This window comes from Biomphalaria glabrata, chromosome 4, assembly GCF_947242115.1.
Source record: "Biomphalaria glabrata chromosome 4, xgBioGlab47.1, whole genome shotgun sequence".
Lineage (NCBI taxonomy): Eukaryota > Metazoa > Mollusca > Gastropoda > Planorbidae > Biomphalaria > Biomphalaria glabrata.
This window is the reverse complement of record NC_074714.1, coordinates 1,720,663-1,746,904: the sequence shown is the minus strand read 5'-3', so window position 1 is coordinate 1,746,904 and position 26,242 is coordinate 1,720,663. Positions and strand designations below refer to the sequence as shown.

Below are 26,242 nucleotides of genomic sequence, written 5' to 3'. Positions count from 1 at the left end.
AAAGGGGATGAAGAGGCGGGTGTTTATGATAATGAGAAATGATGGCTGTGGGAAATCAACGCTTTGCTAGACGAGCCAAAAAAATTGTGTTTAGATTAGATGTGTGCGTGTGTGTGTTGGGGAGGTCGTGGAAGGAAGGAACGCAAAGGTGAGGTGAACAAAGTCGAACACCTCCGTGTCAAGGCTCTCCCCTCAATCGCAAGGTCGTAGTCACGGTGTGTTTACAAAGTTCAAGGTTCGCCTGATTGATGAGCAGCGATCAGGTTACTAGGGAAGTAGAATAAGGGAATAGTCTGAAGTCTATATATATAACAAAGGGAGAGCAATGTGTGGAGCGCGTTCTACGTTACAATGTCCAAGAATTTCATCATCACGCCCGTTCATCTTGGAGACACACAAAAAAGGAAATAAATCTGCAAAACTAAGAAAAGGCTTTTTCAAACTTATTTCTTTTCTGAATTAGTATCTTTCACGCAGCATGACGCGTATGACGTAATCGTCTTCTTCTTTTTTGAAGTGGGCCCTAACGTCTGTATCATATAAGATAAGATAAGAAAATAAGAATTCGCAAGATTTGGTTGACATCGTGTGACACTGATTGGCCAACTATGACGTTACATTTCATACAGGATCCCATGATTATTGATAATGCTAAAGATAAGGGCTAATGGGGTACCTGACATTAGTTGGGGAAAATGTAAAGGAGTTTGGTCGTTGTGCTGGTCACATGACACCCTTGTTAACCGTAGGCCACAGAAACAGATGACCTTTACATCATCTTCTTATCTTATATAATACAGACGTTACTTAAAAAAAGAAGATGATTACGTCATACGCGTCATGCATTTAGTCATGCATATTAACCAATGACTTAAATTCTGCCAGTCACTGGTTTTCCTGGCTAGCTCAGGCAACCCATTCCATGCTCTAATAGCACTAGGGAAGAAGGAGCATCTGTACAAATCTGTCCTAGCATATGGGACGAGAAATGTGGATGTATCTTTGTGTCTTTCAGAGTATTTTATTAAATTTTGTTTTTGTATTTGAAGATTATGGTTCAGTGTTTTATGTATAGTTGCTACTTTACTTTACCATAGGCCATAGACCACAAGGTCTGATAGGGGAAATTTACTTTTAAAGATAAGGTTGATAGTATTTGATACTAATTATCTTCAGGCGCTAGGTTTTCTTTGTGTTAGTCCAATCTTCAAGCATCTAGTTGCTGTAGTCGTTCTTATTTATAGTGAACATCGTACAAGATGGACTGTCGTTCATTCGTCTTGATAGTCTCGGGGTTCAAATCCTGTCCGTTGCCATCCCTCGTCGTCCTGCGGAAGTTTTGAACTAGGAAGTAGATTGTCTTCAACTCTGAAGGAACATCCGAAACATTGAATACAGTTTACATAACATTTCTTTACAGACATTTGCGTGTACGCTTTTGGGTTTAGTCATGGGCTAAACTTGTGCCAGACATTATCCGTAGTATATTCGCCACCCACTATCTGGTAAAGTCTATTCTAGGAAATTTAGGCACCGTTAATTTAGGCACTGCACATTTAGGCATACCGAAATGTAGGCAACGGTAAATTATGCACTTTGTAACTAAGCGGAAAATTAGGCATCGGTAAATTATGCACTTTGTAACTAAGCGGAAAATTAGGCATCGGAAAATATGGCACTCTTTAATAGCGACCTTAATTTTTAAGATGATTAATTTTTTTTAACGTCTATTTACCGATGCCTAAAGTTCCGGTGCTCACTATATTCATCACCCACTACCTGGTACAGTCTATTCGCCACCCACTACCTGGTACAGACAATTCGCCACCCACTATCTGGTACAGACAATTCGCCACTCACTATCTGGTACAGTCTATTCGACTCTCACTATCAGGTACAGTCTATTCGACTCCCACTATCAGGTACAGTCTATTCGACTCCCACTATCAGGTACAGTCAATTCGCCACTCACTATCTGGTACAGTCTATTCGACTCTCACTATCAGGTACAGTCTATTCGACTCCCACTATCAGGTACAGTCTAATCGACTCCCACTATCAGGTACAGTCTATTCGACTCCCACTATCTGGTACAGTCTATTCGACTCCCACTATCTGGTACAGTCTATTCGACTCCCACTATCTGGTACAGTCTATTCGACTCCCACTATCTGGTACAGTCTATTCGACTCCCACTATCTGGTACAGTCTATTCGACTCTCACTATCTGGTACAGTCAATTCGACTGTCACTATCTGGTACAGTCTATTCGACTCCCACTATCTGGTACAGTCTATTCGACTCCCACTATCAGGTACAGTCTATTCGACTCCCACTCTCTGGTACAGTCTATTCGACTCTCACTATCTGGTAAACTCTATTCACCACTCACTACCTGGTACAGTCTATTCGCCACCCACTATCTGGTACAGTCTATTCGACTCCCACTCTCTGGTACAGTCTATTCGACTCTCACTATCTGGTACACTCTGTTCACCACTCACTATCTGGTACAGTCTATTTGACTCTCACTATCTGGTGCAGTCTATTCGACTCTCACTATCTGGCACAGTCTATTCGACTCCCACTATCTGGTACAGTCTATTCGACTCCCACTATCTGGTACAGTCTATTCGACTCCCACTATCTGGTACAGTCTATTCGACTCTCACTATCTGGTACAGTCTATTCGACTCCCACTATCAGGTACAGTCTATTCGACTCTCACTATCTGGTACAGTCTATTCGACTCTCACTATCTGGTACACTCTATTCGACTCCCACTATCAGGTAGGCCTACACCACTGATAACCACTGACAGGAGGGTAGAATAATTTGTTTTAGAATCCAACTGCTGTGAACTGGACAGACGTCAACCTCCTCAATTGGCGTGTCTCAGGGCCGTAAACTTGTAATCATCGGCTGAGGGGGTGGAGCTGAGGTGTTTGTCGTCTGATCAAACAAGTGGATCTAATCGTGACCTTCAGGACTGCAGACGGCCTTGATCACAAAACGTGTGGTGTCCGACAAAATCCTCTGACCTATATATTTTTGGTCTTGAGAAATAATAAAAAGAATATTTTAATTTACTTTAAAGATAACATTGCGAAGAATTACTTGGTTGCACAAGACATTCATTTGAGTTCATGTAGATACACGAACTCAATACACGACTATAACATTAGATAACTCGACTTGTTATGTTTTTAGATAAGATAAGATAAGATATCATAACTTTTATTGGTCCAATCATATGGAAATTCAGTTCGATCACTGTTGATCACCTTAGCGTAATTAGCGTAAAAAAAAAACAACTATATAGATGCGAAGACGAACATCATTTACACACAAAACACATACACACTCACACACGAAACACATACACACTCACACACGAAACACATACACACTCACACACGAAACACATACACACCCACACACGAAACACATAAACATTCACACACGAAACACATACACACCCACACACGAAACACATAAACATTCACACACGAAACACATACACACCCACACACGAAACACATAAACATTCACATACGAAACACATACACACTCACAACCAGCGCTTTATGAATGTACTATGTACTTCTCAATGACGACAGATGATCTTGTAACACTCTGACCAAAAGTGGGATAAAGGAGTTTTTAAATCTTTCTGTTTTAGTTCTAATGGAAAGGAGACGACCACTTCGTTCAGATCTGATGTAACAGTGGTTTAATGGGTGCAGGTTGTCTTCAAGAATCGGGTGGTTTTTTTTTTTGTTGTTATGTTATATTATAAATGGCATTTATGCTATTTTAATCGTTAAAATCTATGTGAAGATGCACCGTTGACCTAAAACTAAATTTTGGGGCAATTTAACATATCCTAAGGTTACCGCTACGCACTATTATCTAAGAGCGTTCATGTAAAGTTGGATCAACAATAGTCAAACGGTTTTAATTGCTATGAAAGAGATACATACATACATCTTACTTTATATATTAGATAACTATAGGCCTACTGTGGGAATATCCTAGACTATATAAATAAAATATACTTTAAAAATAAAAAACAGGCTAAAGGTGCCCCTTTCATGCAGTGCTTGATGCAGAAGCTGTAAAGGTCATCTTTTTGCTTGGCCGACGGTTTGCGAGGTTGTCACGTGACCAGCACCGCCTTTACTTTCTCCAACTAAAGTTAGATATCCATTAGAGCTTCTTGGTCTCATGGGTTTCGTAAAAATCCCGAAATTAAAAAATGCGAGTCTTCACGGTGATTCGAACCCGACACCTCCCGGTTTGGAAGTCAAACGCTTGACCACTCAGCACCCCACGCCCCTCTCCCTATGGAGATGCCTGGTACTTATTTATGCTAGATTGACATTAATATTTTATTCACCAAAATGACCATAATGACGTGCACATGTCCATCTTGAGATAATCGCATGGCTTGATGGCGCAATGACACCCCCCCTTTTCCCCAGTGGTTCTCATTCAAGCTACTTTGAGGCTGACTGTGAGGCTGACCGCGAGGCTGACTGTGAGGCTGACCGCGAGGCTGACTGTGAGGCTGACCGCGAGGCTGACTTTGAGGCTGACTGTGAGGCTGACCGTGAGGCTGACTTTGAGGCTGACTGTGAGGCTGACTGCGAGGCTGACTTTGAGGCTGACCGTGAGGCTGACCGCGAGGCTGACTGTGAGGCTGACTGTGAGGCTGACTGTGAGGCTGACCGCGAGGCTGACTGTGAGGCTGACCGCGAGGCTGACTGTGAGGCTGACTGTGAGGCTGACTGTGAGGCTGACCGCGAGGCTGACTGTGAGGCTGACCGTGAGGCTGACCGCGAGGCTGACTGTGAGGCTGACTGTGAGGCTGACTGTGAGGCTGACCGCGAGGCTGACTTTGAGGCTGACTGTGAGGCTGACCGTGAGGCTGACTTTGAGGCTGACTGTGAGGCTGACTGCGAGGCTGACTTTGAGGCTGACCGTGAGGCTGACCGCGAGGCTGACTGTGAGGCTGACTGTGAGGCTGACTGTGAGGCTGACCGCGAGGCTGACTGTGAGGCTGACCGCGAGGCTGACTGTGAGGCTGACTGTGAGGCTGACTGTGAGGCTGACCGCGAGGCTGACTGTGAGGCTGACCGTGAGGCTGACCGCGAGGCTGACTGTGAGGCTGACTGTGAGGCTGACTGTGAGGCTGACCGCGAGGCTGACTGTGAGGCTGACTGTGAGGCTGACTGTGAGGCTGACTGCGAGGCTGACTGTGAGACTGACTGTGAGGCTGACCGCGAGGCTGACTGTGAGGCTGACCGTGAGGCTGACTGTGAGGCTGACTGTGAGGCTGACCGCGAGGCTGACTGTGAGGCTGACCGCGAGGCTGACTGTGAGGCTGACCGTGAGGCTGACTGTGAGGCTGACTGTGAGGCTGACCGTGAGGCTGACTGTGAGGCTGACTGTGAGGCTGACCGCGAGGCTGACTGTGAGGCTGACTGTGAGGAACAGGAAAGTTACACAAGTGTTCATTTAAGGGAGAAAAACTGTAATTGTATTTCCCGCCTGCAAGTGTGGAGTGATTCCCTCGTCGGTCAGATAGAGTGATGGATGTAGGGACGAGACAGAAGTGAAAGAAGAAATAGACATGACATTGATGGGCAGACAACTCTCCAGCTGTAATTGACACACCCAGAAAGTTCTAGAAGGAAGGTTGCTCGAGTTGGACTCAACCCAACCAAGAGTTGTGTGTGTGTGTCAGTGTGTGTGTCATCGCAAGTGTGTCTATTTTTTTGTGTTAGTTTTTAAGAAGTCTGTCGTAACAGCCCTTCCTCTCTCCTTCTCCTAACTAGTTCTCGAGTGATGTCACTGAACACATTGGAAATGACATTCACGCAATTGACATTGAAGAAATAAAAAAAAAAATTACAATGCTGCTCAGATCTTTAGTGAAACTGAAAAAGACGATTTCATTGGCTAGTAGAAACACCAGTTCTGATTGGCTGACATAGATACAAAGACATAATGGAGATTCTTGTATCTGATTTTTTTTTTTTTGGTCTTTGTCGGGCAATGCGGGGGGGGGGGGGTCTAGGTCAGCGCGTGGTCCGCCGATTTGATTTATTAAAAAAGACATATACCAAATAAATGTTGCATGGTAGGGCCGTATTTTTTATCAAGCTGTAAGGCAGACGGCATATGAAACAGACTCTAAACAAAAAAGTTTATATTGAGTGAAGGGAGAGCACCGTTCAGTCGCTTTCATATATCTCAATACTGCAAATTTTATCTCCCCTTTTTTATATAAAACAAAGCGAGTTACCACTTATTGATTAAAACCAGTTGGCTAAATTTTTTTTTTTAAATTGATTTATGTGTTTTCATCGACGACGAATAATTGTGCTTAGTTTTAAATTTGATCGATCCGAAAATAGAAAGAAATAAACTGTACACAATTCCACGCAGTCAGGCCGAGTGAAGTAATTTAAACTTTGTAAAAAATGGAAAGATCTTAAGTTATAACAAACTAATTGTATCATTTCATGTGTGTACAGATACATCTCAACAAATTTCTTGCGTAACATAATCAAACATTTGGAATGGGGGGTGGAGGAGGGGGGAAACAAAATTTCTGTTAGCATACTTGGATAATCTGTGACGGGAGCAATTATCAAGTCTTTCAAGTTTGTTTCCAGCACTCAAAACGTGTGCCAATATTATCTTCCAAACATTTTAGTCTAATGGAGACTCTCTTTTTTCACCTCTAGCTTGGGTTTGAGTGTAGAGGCTGACAAATAGAAATACCATAATATTGTTACATTATCTTTTTTTTTTTTCAAGGGAGAGAAGTACTTAGCGAGCTTACGTCTCCATATCTTCTCTTATTTATTTATTTATTTTTTTTTTGGGGGGGGGGGGGGGGGATTTTCGAACTATACAAAAATAAATGTTGGTATCTTATGTTGTGTTGGGTAATCCTACTGGCCTTGAGTGACCTTTATGTCTACAATAAATCTATTTCAGCTCTGTTTCTGGTGGGCTAGGAAGTAACGTAATATGATTGAGGAGTTAATCCTCTTATGTTTATTGTGTCCCCTTATATCTAAATATAGCACTGGGGAAGAAAATCCAAATAGAATCAGTTCTTCTCTTTGCCTTTGTTTTCTATTATTTATTTGTAAAAGCTTGTGATTTCGAAGGATTTTGAAAAGAAACTGGATAGTGTTACATAGAAGCACGATTGCGCCATTTGGAAGGGAAACTCGTTGTTATGTTGTTGTTTTTTTTAAGAATGATTCCTAAGATTAAGGATGAGTGTAGCATTTCACGTGACCTCGTCGACCAATTTTCGACCTTCTTTTTTTGCTGCAACTCATGCTGACAAAGTCTATGCCAGCAGGCGGTCTATGTAATTCCTCTTAGAGCGTCCACGCTTGTCTTCGGCAAGGGCTTTTCTTTGAGCCTCAAATCTGTGTCCCGCGTCCTTTGTGAGATCTCTCCAGCTGCTTCTTTCAGAAAGCCAACTGCTTCCAGCTGCTTTCCTCTATGACAGGGAGCTCAAAATGGGTGGATCTTTACAGCGTTTTCGGGAAGGAGCACCTCTGTTGCGCCATTATCCTTTAAGCTCCTCCTTTGGCATGCGATCATCCCCAATATAAGATAAGTGTCCAACCCAACGTAGCGAGTAGTTCGCTCTCATGCATCCTCTGTTTGGGACCCCTCAACTCTAGAAAACATTAAGAAACAGGAACAGACACAAAATAGAGCAGTGCGATTCATAACAAACGAATATTCACATTTGACTAGAGTAACACCATTAGCAAAATCACTAAATTTAGAAAACCTTCAGGACTGAAGACTTAAAAGTAAAGTAGCAATCATACATAAAACACTGAACCATAATCTGCAAATACAAAATCAAAATCTAATAAAATACTCAGAAAGACACAAATATAAAGGCACATTCCTCGTTCCATATGCTAGGACAAATTTGTACAAATGTTAGAGCATGGAATGGGTTGCCTGAGCTAGCCAGGAAAACCAGTGATTTAGAAGAATTTAGGTATTTTGTTTATATGCATGACTAAATGCATGAAGCGTAGGACGTAATCATCTTCTTTTTTTGAAGTAACGTTTGCATTATATTAAATAAGAATATAACATACAACACAATGTTTGTTCGGTGCGCCATATCGCGAGTTTGGTTTATTTTTAATTTACTGCTTTACTATTTCAACTAGGGCGTTAGGCCGTGAATTTCTTGACCTCTCGTAACTTAGGCTACGGTTCGAGCGAGACTAATCGTCATAGCTGGCCGCAACACTGAACTGCGACGTCGGAACCAATCGGCAGTGGAGGTCTGTGTGTGTGTGTGTTTATGCGCTGTGAGTTTGTTTATGAATTAGATATATGTGTGTTGTCTGCGGATGTCAGTGTCGCAAACCACCTCTAGATGCGGGTTGCCTGGTTGGGTGTGAAGGTCATTGTCTAGGGGGTTGATCGCTGGCGTGGAACCCCCAAGCCCTAGTTCAGTCTTTTTGACGACAGGAACATCTATCACTGGAGAGTTAGCGCAATCTACAAGGAGTCGTAACTCATGCGTATAGTTGATAAACAGTTTTATTTAACTATAGAGCATATTTACTGGTAATTCATGTGAATCCTCAGATCAAACCCAAACAGTTAATTACACAACAACAAAATGAAACTGCATGTCTTCGATAGGCAGCACGGAAAACCAACTCCTAGATACCCACTCCCCCCCCCCCACCCCACTGGTCCACAAATGAGATTGGACCAAAGCGCTCTGAGCATGCTATAAGCATGAAAGTAGCGCTATATAAAAGCTATAATAATAATAATAATAGGAAAAAAACTATCTAACTCTAGCAAGATCAAAGCACACTCTCTCACTTTCAAGTCCAACAACTCACGACTAACTCTCACACAGCCCTTTATACAAATAGTTAATTCTCTCGATCTCCAGTCTCCAACTAACTTACAACGGACCTCACTCACCAATCGTAAACAAACAACATTTTGCCACGTGGTTCTCTATATCTTCTATACAAATGACGCAATCCATAAAGGCTGTCACGTGATACGTAATTTTCATTGTTTTATCAATATTGTCACGTGGCTAAATGTTGTGTGTTTACGATTGGTGAATGAGGTCGATTACTCACCCTATCTCCCCCCTACTACCATTCACGTGGACCTGTTTACCACGGTTAGATAAGATTCCTTGTTCCATTTGCTAGGACAACTATACATAAAACACTGAACCATAATCTTCAAATACAAAAACAAAATTTAATAAAATACTCTGAAAGACACAAAGATAAAGGCACATTCCTCGTCCCATATGCTAGAACAAATTTGTACAAATACTCCTTCTTCCCTAGTGCTATTAGAGCATGGAATGGGTTGCCTGAGCTAGCCAGGAAAACCAATGACTTAGCAGAATTTAAGTCATTGGTTAATATGCATGACTAGATACATGACTCGTAGGACGTAATCACCTTTAATTAACGTCTGTATTATATAAGACAAGATCAACCCTTCGCGATAGCCATGGTCAACCTATCAATACTTGACGTAGAATATGACTAAATTTAGCCCTACCATTACTAATCAAACATGGTTTGTAACAGTCAGTCATTCGTACAGATGTTGGATTTTTTTTTTTAAATGACGATTATTTTTGTCTGAATCATAAAAGGCTTTGAAAAAAATAAATTTACAAGCGATTGTTAGCATAAATCAACCCAGTTTCTATGTCCGCTGGTCGTGTCTGACGGCTGACATTAATTGTCTCACGTTGGCTAATGTCCAAATGTCAAGCCGGTGGTCACTTCCGTCTCTGCATGTGTAATTATGTCATAAAGTTTTGACCTCTGTGCCCCCAACACCTTAGTACAAGGCCAAAAAAAAACAACAACAACACATTTGTGTACATTCAAGAGTATCCATCCGAGACCAGGGGCGGACTGGCTATATGGGCATTTGGGCAAATGCCCGGTGGGCCGGTACCAAAATGGTTGGGCCACCGAAATGGCCACATTGGTGCCACTTTGGCACATCAAATTTTTAGAGGTTTTATAATTTTCTCTAATATTAAAGGCCCTCTGTTTAAAAAAAAACATCTTTCACATACTCTACAGTGTAACACTATTTTAATTTAACAAATTTTCCGAATTAATGTATTAGCTTTCATTCGTAGACAGTGCTACTAGTAGGCTTCATCCTTTAAGGGCCCACACTTTAAGCGATGAAAAAGAAACATACGGCCTATGTTTCTTGTAAAGATATAGAGTTCACTGTATACATTCACATCAATATTAACATAATGATTTTGAGGACAAAAATTGACCTAGAAATGGATGCCCATCATAGGATATAGAACTTGTAGGCCAGATTATATAGAAATGCCCGGGCCTATTATGACACCCAGTCCGCCCCTGTCCGAGACCAATCGTCAGAGTCAGTTTGATAGCAGACCTGTGACTGAGAACTCGTTGCCGCGTCTCAGTCTACTGTCTGGCCTATTATATAACTTCGTCTCGGTCCATTTGTTTACCAGTATCGCTTTGTTAATCTCACAGCTTTAACTCTACTCTTTAACTCTTTAACCGTAATTATTTTTCCATCTTCTGACTGAATTGTTCATTTTTCACATTTGTACATTCTAATATTTATTTATAATCTTTATTGTCCGTATGGAAATTTGTCTTACAATTTGTGCATTACACCAAACAAAAAACATTATAACTATAAGAAACCAAAGTGTACATTCACACCAGACGCACTCATAATTTACATGTGACAAAAGTTTATACCAGATTGTTCTTATTTAATGATTTGATTGCCAGGGGAACAAAAGAGTGTTTGTGTCTGTTTGTCTTTGCTATCGGTGTCTTGTATCTCTTTTGTGATGGTAAAATCATACAAGCCTGACACAAAGGGTGATTCTTTATTTCGAGGATCTTGTTAGCTTTTTTATAGATGTTTGTCTCAAAGAACTGTCCAAATGGGGTTTGTTTTTTGCCAATGATTTTACCAGCAGCATTTAGGATTCTATAAAGTTTGTTTTTATTATTAATGCTAAGATTGCCATACCATGCAATGATATTGAAACTTAAAATATTGCAGATGTGAGCGTGATAAAACTTAGCCAAGGCCTTTTCGCTAACATTAAACGAGGACAGTTTTCTTAGTAAACGTAATCTTTGCTGCCCTTTTTTGCTGATATAATCAATAACATTTGTGTTTGTAATCAGAAAACATTAACTTTTGGCATAGAATTAAATAAGAAAGCATGCTCTTTTTATATATATATATAACAAAAATGAAAGTTTATAAAACCAAAAATTAATTTAATTTAATGGTGTCAAATCAACGATGGTTTCGTTAATGGACCTCATTCAATTTTTTTTTCCGTTGTTTTATCAATAAGATCACGTGACTAAATGAGGTCCATTAGGAGAGAAAGAGTTAACTAAGAATGGGAGGGAGTCTTGTTGGCTGCCATCGCCTGGAAGGTAAAATAACATGAACTCTAAAGGAAACACATGTGAGCTTACAGACAATAGAGAGTAACAATGGAATCTAAACGAAACACACTCACGATAGTTTAAACTTACAGACAATAGAGAGTAACAATGGAATCTAAACGAAACACACACACGATAGTTAAAACTTACAGACAATAGAGAGTAACAATGGAATCTAAACGAAACACACACACGATAGTTTAAACTTACAGACAATAGAGAGTAACAATGGAATCTAAACGAAACACACACACGATAGTTAAAACTTACAGACAATAGAGAGTAACAATGGAATCTAAACGAAACACACACACGATAGTTAAAACTTACAGACAATAGAGAGTAACAATGGAATCTAAACGAAACACACACACGATAGTTAAAACTTACAGACAATAGAGAGTAACAATGGAATCTAAACGAAACACACACACGATAGTTAAAACCTACAGACAATAGAGAGTAACAATGGAATCTAAACGAAACACACTCACGATAGTTAAAACTTACAGACAATAGAGAGTAACAATGGAATCTAAACGAAACACACACACGATAGTTAAAACCTACAGACAATAGAGAGTAACAATGGAATCTAAACGAAACACACTCACGATAGTTAAAACTTACAGACAATAGAGAGTAACAATGGAATCTAAACGAAACACACACACGATAGCTAAAGCTTACAGACAATAGAGAGTAACAATGTAATCTAAACGAAACACACTCACGATAGTTAAAACTTACAGACAATAGAGAGTAACAATGGAATCTAAACGAAACACACACACGATAGTTAAAACCTACAGACAATAGAGAGTAACAATGGAATCTAAACGAAACACACTCACGATAGTTAAAACTTACAGACAATAGAGAGTAACAATGGAATCTAAACGAAACACACACACGATAGCTAAAGCTTACAGACAATAGAGAGTAACAATGTAATCTAAACGAAACACACTCACGATAGTTAAAACTTACAGACAATAGAGAGTAACAATGGAATCTATAACGAAACACACTCACGATGGTTAAAACTTACAGACAACAGTAAAACCAATAAACATTAGGAACTAGGCCGCAGAAATGCCATACTTCGGAATCTCTAAAGGAAACACATGTGAGCTTACAAACAATAGAGAGTAACAATGGAATCTAAACGAAACACACTCACCATAGTTAAAACTTACAGACAACAGTAAAACCAATAAACATTAGGAACTAGGCCGTAGAAATGCCATACTTCGGAATCTTATCCCCTGCAGGTACACTTAGGAATATAATAAATAATATTAAAGATATGTGAGCTTTTAGGAAATGCTTTTTTTTTTAAGATTATTATTGTATTGGCCTCTTTCAGTCGTAGAACGACTATGGTTCATCTCGAACACTCTTTGTAGCACCAGACAATCCACTCTACCATGTAGACTTTTGAATAAACTTGATCCACAAATTCAAATAAAATCTTAAAATCTTTCTTTACAGAAAAAAAATAAATCTTATTCCCATGTATTAACAGGTTTTCAATAAAAGTGTAGAATTATTCAAAATACAAATTTATTCTCAAGATGTAGACCAAAAAGGATTGCCAACGGACCTCACTCACCAAAACGAACGGTCACGTGATAATATTGATAAGACAATGGGGGAAAAGCTGACACGTGATGACCATTGTTGATAAAAATTAGATCGTAATTTGTAAAGAAGAGATAGAGAATCACGTGGCTCAGTGTTGTTTGTTTACTATTGGTGAATGAGGTCTATTACTTCTCAACTAACTCAAATGGCTGCCTGGTCGTGCGGTTTGCACGCTGGACTGTCGTTTGAATTTATCGATGGTCCCGGGTTTCAAACCCTGCCCGCTCCCATCCCCCGTCGTCCTGCGGGAGGTTTGGACTAGGAAGTAAACTATCTTCAACTCTGAAGGAACATCCGAAACATGTAAAACAAAACATTTTACAAACAAATTTAGTTGGTTTGTATCGCCCCCCCCCCCCCCAATATTTCTTCATTATACTTTCTCTTGTGTGTGTTTTTTTTTTCCTTTACTGCTCAAAGGATGTAAACGGTATCCAATCAAAAACTAAAGAAAGAGGAGATCACTCTGTTTCCACTGTTTAGGAAAACTCCCCAAGATGGGTCTATTTATAGCAGCGGCAATACGTAATAGGGTGACTTCGATGACTCTGTATGATTCGTGAATCTCTTTGCATAATTAATTCGACTTATTGATTACGTCTCCTTCAAGTTTGTTTTGTGTGTTGACTATGGGCAGCGCATCGAGAACGCTAAAAGCATGAAGTAGCGCTTAACAAAAAACATTTGGTAAAAATAGTTTTATTGTTGTTGGTCTAGATCTATTACCAATTTAATGACATGGCTGACCCAAACCAAGCGATACAATTACACTTCGTATAAGCTTTATATTTTTTTTTTTTTTTTTTATTATTCGCATGTTTCTTTCCTCATCAGGGTCTGTCTCTGGACATGTAGTGGACACTGCAGGAGGTATGGTCGCCAGGCTGCACTGACCAGTGTAAACACACACCAATTGATACAATGGACCTCATTGACCAATCGTAAACAAACAACATTTAGTCACGTGATCTTATTGATAAAACAACGAAAAAAACTGTCACCTGACAACCATCATGAATTAAACATTAGATCGTAAATTATATAGAAGAGATAGAGCACCACGTGCTAAATGTTGTTTGTTTACGATTGGTGAATGAGGTCCATTACACTTCGTATAAGCTTTATTATTTATTTATTTTTTAATTCGCATGTTTATTTCCTCATCAGGGTCTGCCTCTGGACATGTAGTGGACACTGCAGGAGGTATGGTCGCCAGGCTGCACTGACCAGTGTAAACACACCCACTAGACCGTCTCACGACAACCCAACGCCTGACCACTGACCGCCATGCTCTGTTGGTCAGTTCTTCTATCGTCCGTAGTCTTCATTCTCCGGAGCCTGGCCAGGGCCCAGGTAGCGGACGACCTGGACCTTCCAGATATGTTGGCCCCCGTGGGGCGAGTGTTCAGCTTAAACCTAGGAACCCATCCAGTGTACGGCAGTCCAAGTGTGAGTGTAGCGGTACGTAGATCTTTTATTCTTATGCATTTCTTTATTTTTGTCTGTCCGTAGCCACTGGTGTGATTATTACATTTTGTGTATTTAGAATTATAACTATAGTGGCACAAGATTCAATTATGCATCGGGGACTCGAATTCATCATCTCATCATCTCTGCCTGTAGTTCCTTTCTGGGGCATAGGCCACCGTCCAGCTTCCTCCAGGCATCTCGGTTCTTGGCGAGTCTCTCCAACTGTCCCCACTTCTTGCCCATCTGCTTGGCATCTGCTTCGAAATCGCGGCGCCATGTTTGGATGGTTTGTAAAAATGTTTGTAAAATGTTTGACATGTTTCGGATGTTCCTTCAGAGTTGAAGATAATTAATTCCTAGTCCAAACCTCCCGCAGGACGACGGGGGATGGGAGCGGGCAGGATTTGAACCCAGGACCATCGATAAATCTGAACGACAGTCCAGCGTGCAAACCGCACGACCAGGCAGCCATGGGTCACACCCTTCTCAAGCCCGCATCCAACATAACAAGGCAAGCCCTTACCTGGAACCCCCAAAGGAAAGAGGAAGAGGGGACGGCCCAGGAATGCCTGGCGCCGTGGAATGTCGTCAAGCTAAATCTCTTCGTCCATAAAAACGAAGTCACTCTAAATCCTTTATAACCATTTTGTTTGGATTTCGCTTTTTTTTCCCTAAAATCCTCTTCTTGTTTTCAATAGTCGCGACATTGTCTCTAAGTAATAACATTTCCTTTCTATGAAACAAATAACTAATTCCTAATCATGCCATAACAAATCGTATAACGATTAATAATGAATAATTACACCCAGTACTTCAGATTATAAAGGTACGAGGAAAACAAATCGTATAACGATTAATAATGAATAATTACACCCAGTACTTCAGATTATAAAGGTACGAGGAAAACAAATCGTATAACGATTAATAATGAATAATTACACCCAGTACTTCAGATTATAAAGGTACGAGAGAAATGATGGAATGATAAATCCACATCGAAAGAATTGAATTAAAGCCATAGACATAAATAAATATAGACTGGCCAATAAAAGAGTTTTATGAAACGAAAATTTTGTGTACTTTATTATACAGCAGTGTAGTTTTGTTTCATCTCTTAGATTGAAGATGATGCAACTTTTCAGAATTCGGAAATCCGACAACAATAGATTTACATGTTTTCAAGTTACATGAAGTTATTTCCTTTTTCCAGTTTATGATTAAAGCATAATGAACGAACAACTAGATCTAAAAAATATCCAGATTCTGCGCAGCATGAGAACTGTGTTTATTTTTAGTTGCGTTGGACTTTCTTGAGCTATTTTTTGCTCTACACAATTTCAGTGATTTCCAGACCAACAATATAAGAAAACAACTTCCGTTGTTTGTGACGAGCATCAGCACGTGACGTCTTATTGAGCCTGTTGTTCGACCCTTTAAGAATCTCAAGGTATACCCAGGGGCGGACTGGCTATATGGGCTTTTGGGCAAATGCCCGGTGGGCCGGTACCCAAATGGGCCGGTTGGGCCACCGAAAGGTCCGCATGGATGCCACTAAGTATTAAATTGATAAAGGTTTTATAATATTCTCTTTTAAAAAAGCGGACATCTGAGTATCGTATTTAAAAGAAATCACTCTACAGTGTAATACTAATTTGTTCTAGTAAACTTTCCGAGATAACGTAATAGCCTACATCCGTAGACAGCGCTACTAGTAGTGGGCTTCACCCTGGGCTATTAAAAAGCAGCATAAGGCCCTTTTTCAAATACGGAGCTCACAATTATCGACACTCCAACTTAACATAATGATTTTGAGGACAGGTAGGCCTATATTTGGATGCCCATCACATGATAGGTAATTTATGGGACCGAGTGTATGGAAATGCCCGGGCCGATTTTGACACTCAGTCCGCCCCTGGGTATACCTAAGTATTTTGGTAAGCGTGGTCGCCATCACAAAACTACGTGATAAGGGCGGGGCTTGAGAAACTCAGATCCTCTTTTCCCAATGTCCCCCAACAAAAACCCCCGCGGTTGTGCGCAATGTACAACGGTAGTTATCCTTGTCCGGGAATAGCCACGTAAACAAGGAAATAACCGATGAATGATACATTCCCCTATATGCTCTTAAATTGGTCCCATATAGTGTGTCTGTCTAATGCCAGATAATTCTTTAAAAAAAATTATTATACAAGCAAATTGTATATATATATATATATAAAACTTTAAAAAAAAAAAACTTATGTAAAGGTAGAGGGGCGCGATGGCTGAGTGGTTAAGCGCTTGGCTTCCGATCCTGGGGTTGAATCTCGGTGAAGACTGACATTTTGAACTTCGGGATTTCCATAGCGCCCCTGAGTAGATCCAGCTGCAATGGGTACAAATGTTTGTTTTACATGTTTCGGATGTTCCTTCAGAGTTGAAGATAGTTTACTTCCTAGTCCAAACCTCCCGCAGGACGACGGGGGGTGGGAGCGGGCAGGGTTTGAACCCTCGACCGTCGATAAATCCGAACGACAGTCCAGCGCGCAAACCGCACGACCAGGCAGCCATCCTGGGTACCTGATTTTAGTTGGAGAAAGTAAAGTCGGGTTGTCGTTGTGCTGGCCACACGAAATCTTGCTTGTTAACCATTGGCCACATAAAAAGATGACCTTAATAGCTTCTGTCCTATAGATGTCAAGGTCTGAAAAGGAAATTAACTTTTACGATATGTTTTAAAATGTTTTACATATTTCGGATGTTCCTTCAGAGTTGAAGATAGTTTACTTCCTAGTCCAAACCTCCCGCAGGACGACGGGGGATGGGAGCGGGCAAGGTTTGAACCCGGGACCATCGATAAATCCAAAAGACAGTCCAGCGCGCAAACCACACGACCAGGCAGCCATCCCAATTAGAAATATTTATCCATAACAAAATCAGTAATAAGGAATGTTTCTTACATAAACGTTAATGCACAATGAAATTTAAAAAAAAAAGTCTAAATAAATATATAAATAACTGCAATTACTGCCATATATTTCAATGCTGCCAAATTTATTTTCATTTTCCTGTATTAAAAATTGATTAATGAACACTAATTAATTAACTAATTTGTCAACTGTATATAGTATCATGAGTTTGTATGTTAGAATGTGGTCGAGTTTTATGAAAGTTTTGTTAATACTTGATATGTAAGTTATAGCCCTTAGTCTTTGTGAGTTATGCGTCTTTTGTTGTGAACACGGGCTTCCTGCCTAAGATGGTGGCGTCCTGTGTTGAATGATTGAAAGTGTTCGGCCCAACTGCGACAATAGTTTTGCCTTAATTCTTCAAGACACAACAAGTTTCAGATCCACTCAACAGAAGGTGGATTGAAATCAGCTGTGACTACTTCGGAAAGCATGTTGGTTGTTTACAATTGGGAACTCTCTGCCAACTCTGGGTACCCCCCTTTTCATCACTCTGTTTATAAAACTGGACCTGTTTTTTTTTTATGTGTCCATCAGCAGGTGAGATCCCACGACTGGTCAGTGTGACCGTGATCTGATTGCCGGTTGACGGCAGCGTAATCGAGGCCCTGATGTTCACTGTGTCAAATGATACTATTTTTATGATGCACTTCAGTTTATAGGCCGTTTAGATCTCTAGGTCAGGCTGACATTGGCAGACGTTTCCAGTAGAGTTCGGGCCTCGTCTAGAAGTTACCTTATCAATATATAAGATCAGTATATATAGTACAACGAGATGCAGAATAATGCATAAGAAGAGAAGAATTCGTGAAATTTTGATGATTGTGTTTGTGACGGGCCACCAGCTAGTACAATTAAAGTGAGTTGAAACCGAATAAGCTCGTTGATTTCTTAATGTTTTTGAAAAGCATCAGATTGATTTCTGTTTCGGAAGGTTTGACCAAAGTAATGTGTTGTATATGCGTTGAGCTCTCTAGATTTGATGAATTGACATTATCTACAGAGCTTACAGACAATGACTACAAAGATATTTACTAGGTGTCCCCTGACTTGCTTAACCGTAGCTGCGATAACATTTACAAGGTATCATGTGAATAGCTTTACAGTGGTTGCAAAGACATTTACAAGGTATTCTGTGAATAGCTTTACAATGATTGCAAAGACATTTACAAGGTATCCTGTGAATAGCTTTACAATGGTTGCAAAGACATTTACAAGGTATCATGTGAATAGCTTTACAATGATTGCAAAGACATTTACAAGGTATCCTGTGAATAGCTTTACAATGGTTGAAAAGACATTTACAAGGTATCCTGTGAATAGCTTTACAATGGTTGCAAAGACATTTACAAGGTATCCTGTGAATAGCTTTACAATGGTTGCAAAGACATTTTGCAAGGTATCCTGTGAATAGCTTTACAGTGGTTGCAAAGACATTTACAAGGTATCCTGTGAATAGCTTTACAATGGTTGCAAAGACATTTTGCAAGGTATCCTGTGAATAGCTTTACAGTGGTTGCAAAGACATTTACAAGATATCCTGTGAATAGCTTTACAATGCTTGCATAGACATTTTGCAATTTATGCTATGACTAATTTTACAGTGACTGTTACAAGGTATCCTCTGACTAGCTTTATTGTAACCTCAAAGACATTTACAAGAAAGACTCTGACTAGTTTACGGTGACTATTCATACTTATTAGATTCACAAACAGTATCCTTTTACATTCTTACACCATTTCATATGAGGAAATCCCAACAACTATTGGCGCCCTGGAGATGAAACATCAAACCAGAAGCAAACATAAGTTGTGTCTTGAGTCCTATTGCAATGACCACTGATCCCTGTTGTCTGAACATTTGCAGACGCCCTCGCTTTTATTTATGGTGTCTGACCCCCCCCCCCCCCGTTCCCACTCACGTCTGCTACGAGGCTGTTGAGGTGATTGTCTTTCCCTCCTAATCTGTTTTGTTTGTGTTCGGAGGTCGTAGATATATTGACCTCAAAAGTTTTTGGTTACAGCGTTTGCTTAATGCTAATGCAGGTTAGCGTTGGGTTATCTTTCGTCAATGATCCCTGCAGAGCTCCTTTCCTGCGAATTCTGAACTTAGCAAACAAAAATACGACAGAAATGTTGGTTTTGTTTTTATGAATATTTTCATGTAAAATCAGATTGCATCCCTCTTAGTGTTCTAACCTGTTTTTTTTTTTTTTTTGTAAGCTTAATGAATAGATTGATGATTTTCATACATGGCGGATATACTATAAATAGCTAGCCTTTAGGTGTATCCGGTGAACAAAGTCAAGGAAGTGGTGATAAATTATAGGAACATTTGTGTGTGTGTATGCACTTTTTAGCATTGCAAGTTCAATTCTTTTAAGCTCTTCCGTTTAAAGTTCAATGTAATTTCATTATGAAGAAAGCATTTAGACTTTCACTCTGTGACTTATCCAATTTTTTTGTAAACAAATGGATTTGCTGACTTGTGATAATAAAAGAGATTTGATAAGAAGATGAGCTGACGTGCATTTAGATGTTAGGACTAGAGCTTGTTATAGGTTTACATTATTGGGAATTTGACGAGACTATAAATAGACTATTTAGACGGACATAGGACTTATGGGATATTAACTGAATAGGAATTATGGGATAGATTGTAACGGCTAGAGACGAAAGAACGACTCACTTCTACTCTTAGTGGCGAGACGTCATCTGTAGTAACTGTCGACATTTGGACTGTGCCCCTTCATATTTTGGATTTAACAGTTGTCAAGTATTTAACGTTTTTCTTAAGTATTTTTATACAAGTTGGTATATGTTGTTGGTTGAACGAACTCCAGGAGTTCAATAAGAAATGCTTCATCTAGACCTAGATCTACTCTACATCTGTTTACTAAAAAAACCCACAACAAGCTCAATTCATTCTTATTTAGTTGGCAGCAGTGTTCATTGGACCGGATTCACCAAAATGAACGGTCACGTGATAATATTGATATAACAATGGGAAAAAAACTGTCACGTGATAACCATTGTTGATTACAATTAGATCGTAATTTGTATAGAAGAGATAGAGAAGCACGTGACTCAATGTTGTCTGTTTAGGATTGGTGAATGGGGGGTCCATTTATCGGGCCCGACACTGTTTTCTCGTGCAAATCTCCAGTATGTTGAGAATTTAATCTAATGAGACTTTACCGTCATCTATCCCTTAGTCTGTTGAACCGTTGGGGCACGATTCCTCTCTGCCTTTTGCCTTGGATAGAATTTCTTTTAATGACAGGCTTGTCCATTCTTTTATGATGTCTTCCCATCAGTTTCTCTTAAGCAAGACTGCAGTGGTTAAAGTGATCAAGCTCTCTAGGGATAGTACCTTTACTGCTAGAACTTACTCTGAAAGACACAAAGATAAAGGCACATTCCTCGTTTCATATGCTAGGACAAATTTGTACAAATACTCCTTCTTCCCTAGTGCTATTATAGCATGGAATGAGTTGCCTGAGCTAGCCAGGAAAACCAGTGACTTGTCAGAATTAAGTCATTGGCTAATATGCATGAAATAACGTCTGTATTATATAAGATAAGAACTTTGTTTCATAGTCTGACAGTTCGTAAAGATTCTGTTGCTGCTGTCAGTGCGCATTGCCAATAATAAAAGGGCATTTATGTATTTTAAATCTCGAACTAAAGTTGTTACGTTGAGACAATCTCATGACAACAGTTTTAGTTTAGAGAGTAGATAGACGCTTTCTAGGAGACATGCAGAAGTGGACTTTTTTTTTTCCTTGTGTAGAATAAACTAGATCTATGTATTTTGGTAAAGAACATGTGGAAGAATTATTTTATGCTCACCGACTGAGCAGCTAGTAGAATTATTTGGATCTTATCTTATATGATACAGACGTTACTTCAAAAAAGATTATTATTATAGGTTTTATATAGCGCTACTTTCATGCTTATAGCATGCTCAGAGCGCTTTGGTCCAATCTCATTTGTGGACCGGTGGGGGGGAGGGGGTATGTAGGAGTTGGTTTTCCGTGCTGCCTTTAGGCGCTCAGTAAACACAGCTCTGCCCGAGTCGGGTGTCGAACCTCGAGCCCCCTTCTAGGTAGCCAAGCCAAGCCAAGTTCAACTTGGCCTCTCGACCACGCTTCCCCACCTACGTCCTACGCGTAATGCATTTAGTCATGCATATTAAACAATGACCTAAATTCTGCCAAGTCATTGGTTTCCTGGCTAGCTCAGGCAACCCATTCCATTCTCTAATAGCTCTAGGGAAGAAAGAGCATTTGTTCAAATTTGTCTCCTAACACTGTTAAGTTTCACAAAGTCTGTCTGACCAGTCTTCGTGTAAGTGTCGGTCAGGTCACCTAAAGTCAAGTGGAATTATTTTAACTCGGTTTTGTTGACGGTGGTTGACTTGTAGCACCAAACTGCTGGTAGACAACTAAACCGCTGTAGGCGTATTATATTTGAGCTTGAAGAACTAGCTTGAATAAGCTCTTTGTGAAAACTACTAAATATAACATGTATTACTGTATAGACAAAGTTAACAAGATACGAAATGAACGTAGTAGACTTTAGTAATAACACAAAATGGTATTTTAAATAAAGATCAAACTCAGTACAAAAACACGTCTTTTCACAGCTTACGACAGTATCGCGTATCTTGCATCATTCCCACTGCATAGCCACCAACCAATCGCTAACTTCTTCTCACCGTCACCATAGAAACACACACACACACACACGATACATAAGACTCGGACCTAAAGTCAACGTGTAAGTGAGAGTACTTTAACTCTGAAACTAATGAGCAAAGAAACTCCAAGTCATAAAAAGAAGAAAAAAAATTTGCTCAACTGACTGCTAGGTAATCAGCGTTTAATATCAATTAAAAAATGTCTTCCTTTTTCTTTCTATTTCTCTCTCTCTCTCTCTCTCTCTCTCTCTCTCTTTCTCTCTCTTTCCATTTCTCTATCGCTCTCTTTGAAGTTCAGATCGTCTTTCAATAAAAAGTGTCCTAATCGCCCAACTTCTTCTGGTGACTGAAAAAAAGAAACGAAGAGCCTCTTGCAGACTAGAATTAAATATGACTGAGGCTGACATTTTGTGACTCTTGCAGACTAGAATTAAAGGGGACTGAGGCTGACATTTTGAGCCTCTTACAGACTAGAATTAAAGATGGCTGAGGCTGACATTTTGAGCCTCTTACAGACTAGAATTAAAGATGGCTGAGGCTGACATTTTGAGCCTCTTGCAGACTAGAATTAAAGATGGCTGAGGCTGACATTTTGAGCCTCTTACAGACTAGAATTAAAGATGGCTGAGGCTGACATTTTGAGCCTCTTGCAGACTACAATTAAATATGAATGAGGCTGACATTTTGAGCCTCTTACAGACTAGAATTAAAGATGGCTGAGGCTGACATTTTGAGCCTCTTGCAGACTACAATTAAATATGAATGAGGCTGACATTTTGAGCCTCTTGCAGACTAGAATTAAAGATGGTTGAGGCTGACATTACTGAGGCTCACATTTTGTGCCTCTTTTCTAAGTAGTTATTGTCCCAATCATTGTTGTAATATATTTTTTTAACCAGACTTATCTTCTTAGCTGGTTGTAATAGGAAGTGACTGCAGACATTCTTCTTTTCATTGTTTCAGCTATCTTATCTTATAAAATACAGACGTTACTTTAAAACAAAACAAGATGGCCAAAGTGGTCACTTCGCCGTGTCTCGTTTGTTTCTATTGAGAACTCATTATTTTAAAGTTTACTAATAGTTTTTAAAAAAGTTTATGGTCATATTTAATGGCTAGTCGACTTAGTTTTTAAAAAAAATGGTTAGTTGATACTTTTATATCGGATAGACGGATTGAATTTCCAGTGTACTTCGTTGGGCTTAAAAGTATATATTGATTACCGGACTTAACTCCGAATGAATTTTTTTGTCTCGTTCAAAGTACACTCGTTACATATATCTTGGGCCACTGACTGCTTGGTGTCTGAATCAGCGGTCAAAATCAATTCAGAGGTTTCATTTTCTTTCTCAGGGAATTATTTCACGTATGAATTAGACGCTTCCGTTACATTTTCTCTCTTTCTCTTATTATTTAAGATACCGGTATGTATATATATATATAAGTGACTTATGTATATATAGAAAAGTCATATATATACATACATACAACGTATCACTTATTTTATCTATGCTGTTAGTTTCAAAGTAAGGGAGAGGTAGAGGGCATATGTTGTTGTTTGTGTGTGTGTTAAAACACAAACGCCTTGAAGTGTTCTCAAGAAAGTGTCGGGTGTTGTACAGAACGTGAGAACCATTGGCTTAAACTGTAGGCAATCATTCGTGAGTTCAATTGTTTAAATATCAGCTCGTTGAGTTTGTTATCTGTTAAACAATGATCTCCCCTTTTTTAACCATTTCCTCCATTTCATTATCTAAAATAAAAAGTTTGTACCTACGGTGTGTGCTTCAATTCCAACAAACACTCTATATTTAATCCTCTGTAGCGAAATTGTGTAACTAGTTGGTGGTTTGTAAGTGATGTCTTTCATTTCAGATTTGTTCCCCTTTGTTTTCATTATTTGATTATTTCTGTAGAACTTATCTTGCATGCTATCTGGGGGTATCAGGGAGAATGTTTCAATGCAAACACAAGTCAGCTCGAGTCGGGATTTGAACTTGGGCCCTCTTGATAGATAAGAAGCTTTAGTCTAGAAGTTTATGCCACTTTTGCCACATTATATTCTGTAATCTATGTTTCCAAGATAAAGTTTATCTTCTTATCTTATATAATACAGACGATACTTCAAAAAAGAAGCTGATTACGTCCTAGTCATGCATATTAACCAATTAAATTCTGCCAAGTCACTGGTTTTCCTGGCTAGCTCAGGCAACCCATTCCATGCTCTAATAGCACTAGGGAAGAAGGAGCATTTGTACAAATTTGTCCTAGCATATGGGACGAGGAATGTGCCCTTATCTTTGTGTCTTTCAGAGTATTTTATTAAATTTTGTTTTTGTATTTCAAGATTATGGTTCAGTGTTTTATGTATAATTGCTACTTTACTTTTGAGTCTTCTGTCCTGAAGGCTTTCTAAATTAAGTGATTTTACTAAAGGTGTTACTCTAGTCAAATGGGAATATTCGTTTTTTATGAATCTCACTGCTTTATTTTGTGTCTGTTCCAGTTTCTTAATGTTTTCTTGAGTTGAGTGGAAGTCAAAGATACGCACACATTTTGTGGAGGGTTTTTATATGCACATCTTCCGATATTCAGTATTGTGGAAGGAAGGGTTGACTGTTGACTTTTGAACTTGGCTTAGCTTGGCTACACCCGACTCGAGCAGAGTTGTGGTTATTGGGCGCCTAAAGGCAGCACGGAAAACCCTCTCCTAGATACCCCACCCCCAACAGGTTCGCTAATGAGATTGGACCAAAGCGCTCTGAGCATGCTATAAGCATGAAAGTAGCTCTATATAAAAGTTACAATTAATTGTTTAATTTTTTGTCAGTTGTATGCACAAGGCTTGACTTCAAGCTTGACTTGAAGCTTGACTGGAGATACTTCACGTATTATTATGACTAAAATTCTAACCAACTAATACACACGTCAGTCCTAGCAACAAAACAGCTTGAATCACTCAAGTCTGTTGAACAAAGTCATGTTAATGTTGGTCAATGGTATGGCCGCCTGACCGTGTAGTATGCGCTTTGGTATGGTCCCAGGTTCGAACCCTGCCACTGCCATCCTCCGTTGCCCTGCGGGAAGTTTGAGAAAGGATGTAATATTCTTCACACCTAATGGATGGCTGCCTGGTCGTGCGGTTTGCGCGCTGGACTGTCGTTCAGATTTATCGATGGTCCAGGGTTCAAACCCTGCCCGCTCCCATCCCCCGTCGTTCTGTGGGAGGTTTGGACTAGAAAGTAATTATCTTCAACTCTGAAGGAACATCCGAAACATGTAAAACATTTTACAAACATTTTTTTTTAATGGAGCATCCGAAACACATAAAATAAATCTTGGCATTGTCAATTAATTAAACATATTTAAAACTTAGATCTAGATCTAGTACCGGCACGCAATATTATTTCTAGGCTCAAAATCTGTGTATTTAATTTCTATATCCATTTAAATTGTATAACTATTGGAAAAAGTTGTGGGTTTTTTTTTCATCAACAAAATGTTTGAATTAATATTTAAGTTTTAATTTGACACATATGCCTACAGTTAAGATTAGGAATGATATTCTAGATGGTCTAGTGCTAAGTTTTAGTTTTAAAAAATGGCACTGGAAAAAAAATGGCACAAGATGAAATGTCACTTTTTGGGAAAGCGCAAAAAAAAAAAAAAAAAAAAAAGAAATTAAAAAAAATAAAAAAATAGTGAGACAAAGAAAAACAAGAAGGCATTTCATATTTAATATAAACTCGAATCTTTCAGATAATGTTAACAAAAAATCACTTATTCCTGAGTTAAGTTGAGTTGCCTGCTAATGTTACGTTAGGCTCGCATTACTCAGTGCTTACGTCTATACTTGAACTTTGTTGTAAGTGAACATTTCGTGAACTAAATTTATGAATGTTTTCGTACATTGCATCCCCCCTCCTCTCCCTCCA

At 39.4% G+C, this 26,242-nt stretch overlaps 2 protein-coding genes across 7 annotated transcripts in view; both read left to right on the top strand.

Annotated features, from left to right (window-relative positions):
• LOC106056107 (dystroglycan 1-like) overlaps positions 1–26,242 on the top strand; it is a 154,573-nt gene that overhangs the window by 86,109 nt on the left and 42,222 nt on the right. For all 6 annotated transcript variants that reach the window (XM_056025691.1, XM_056025685.1, XM_056025686.1 and 3 more), the window contains one exon: positions 14,355–14,648. In XM_056025691.1, coding sequence (XP_055881666.1) covers positions 14,475–14,648 — 174 coding nt within the window. In that variant the 5' untranslated portion in view covers positions 14,355–14,474. The remainder of the gene's footprint in view (positions 1–14,354; positions 14,649–26,242) is intronic.
• LOC129925751 (serine-aspartate repeat-containing protein I-like) lies at positions 4,462–5,595 on the top strand. Its single transcript, XM_056026173.1, has one exon. It carries the CDS (start codon positions 4,462–4,464, stop codon positions 5,593–5,595), a length of 1,134 nt encoding a protein of 377 aa, XP_055882148.1.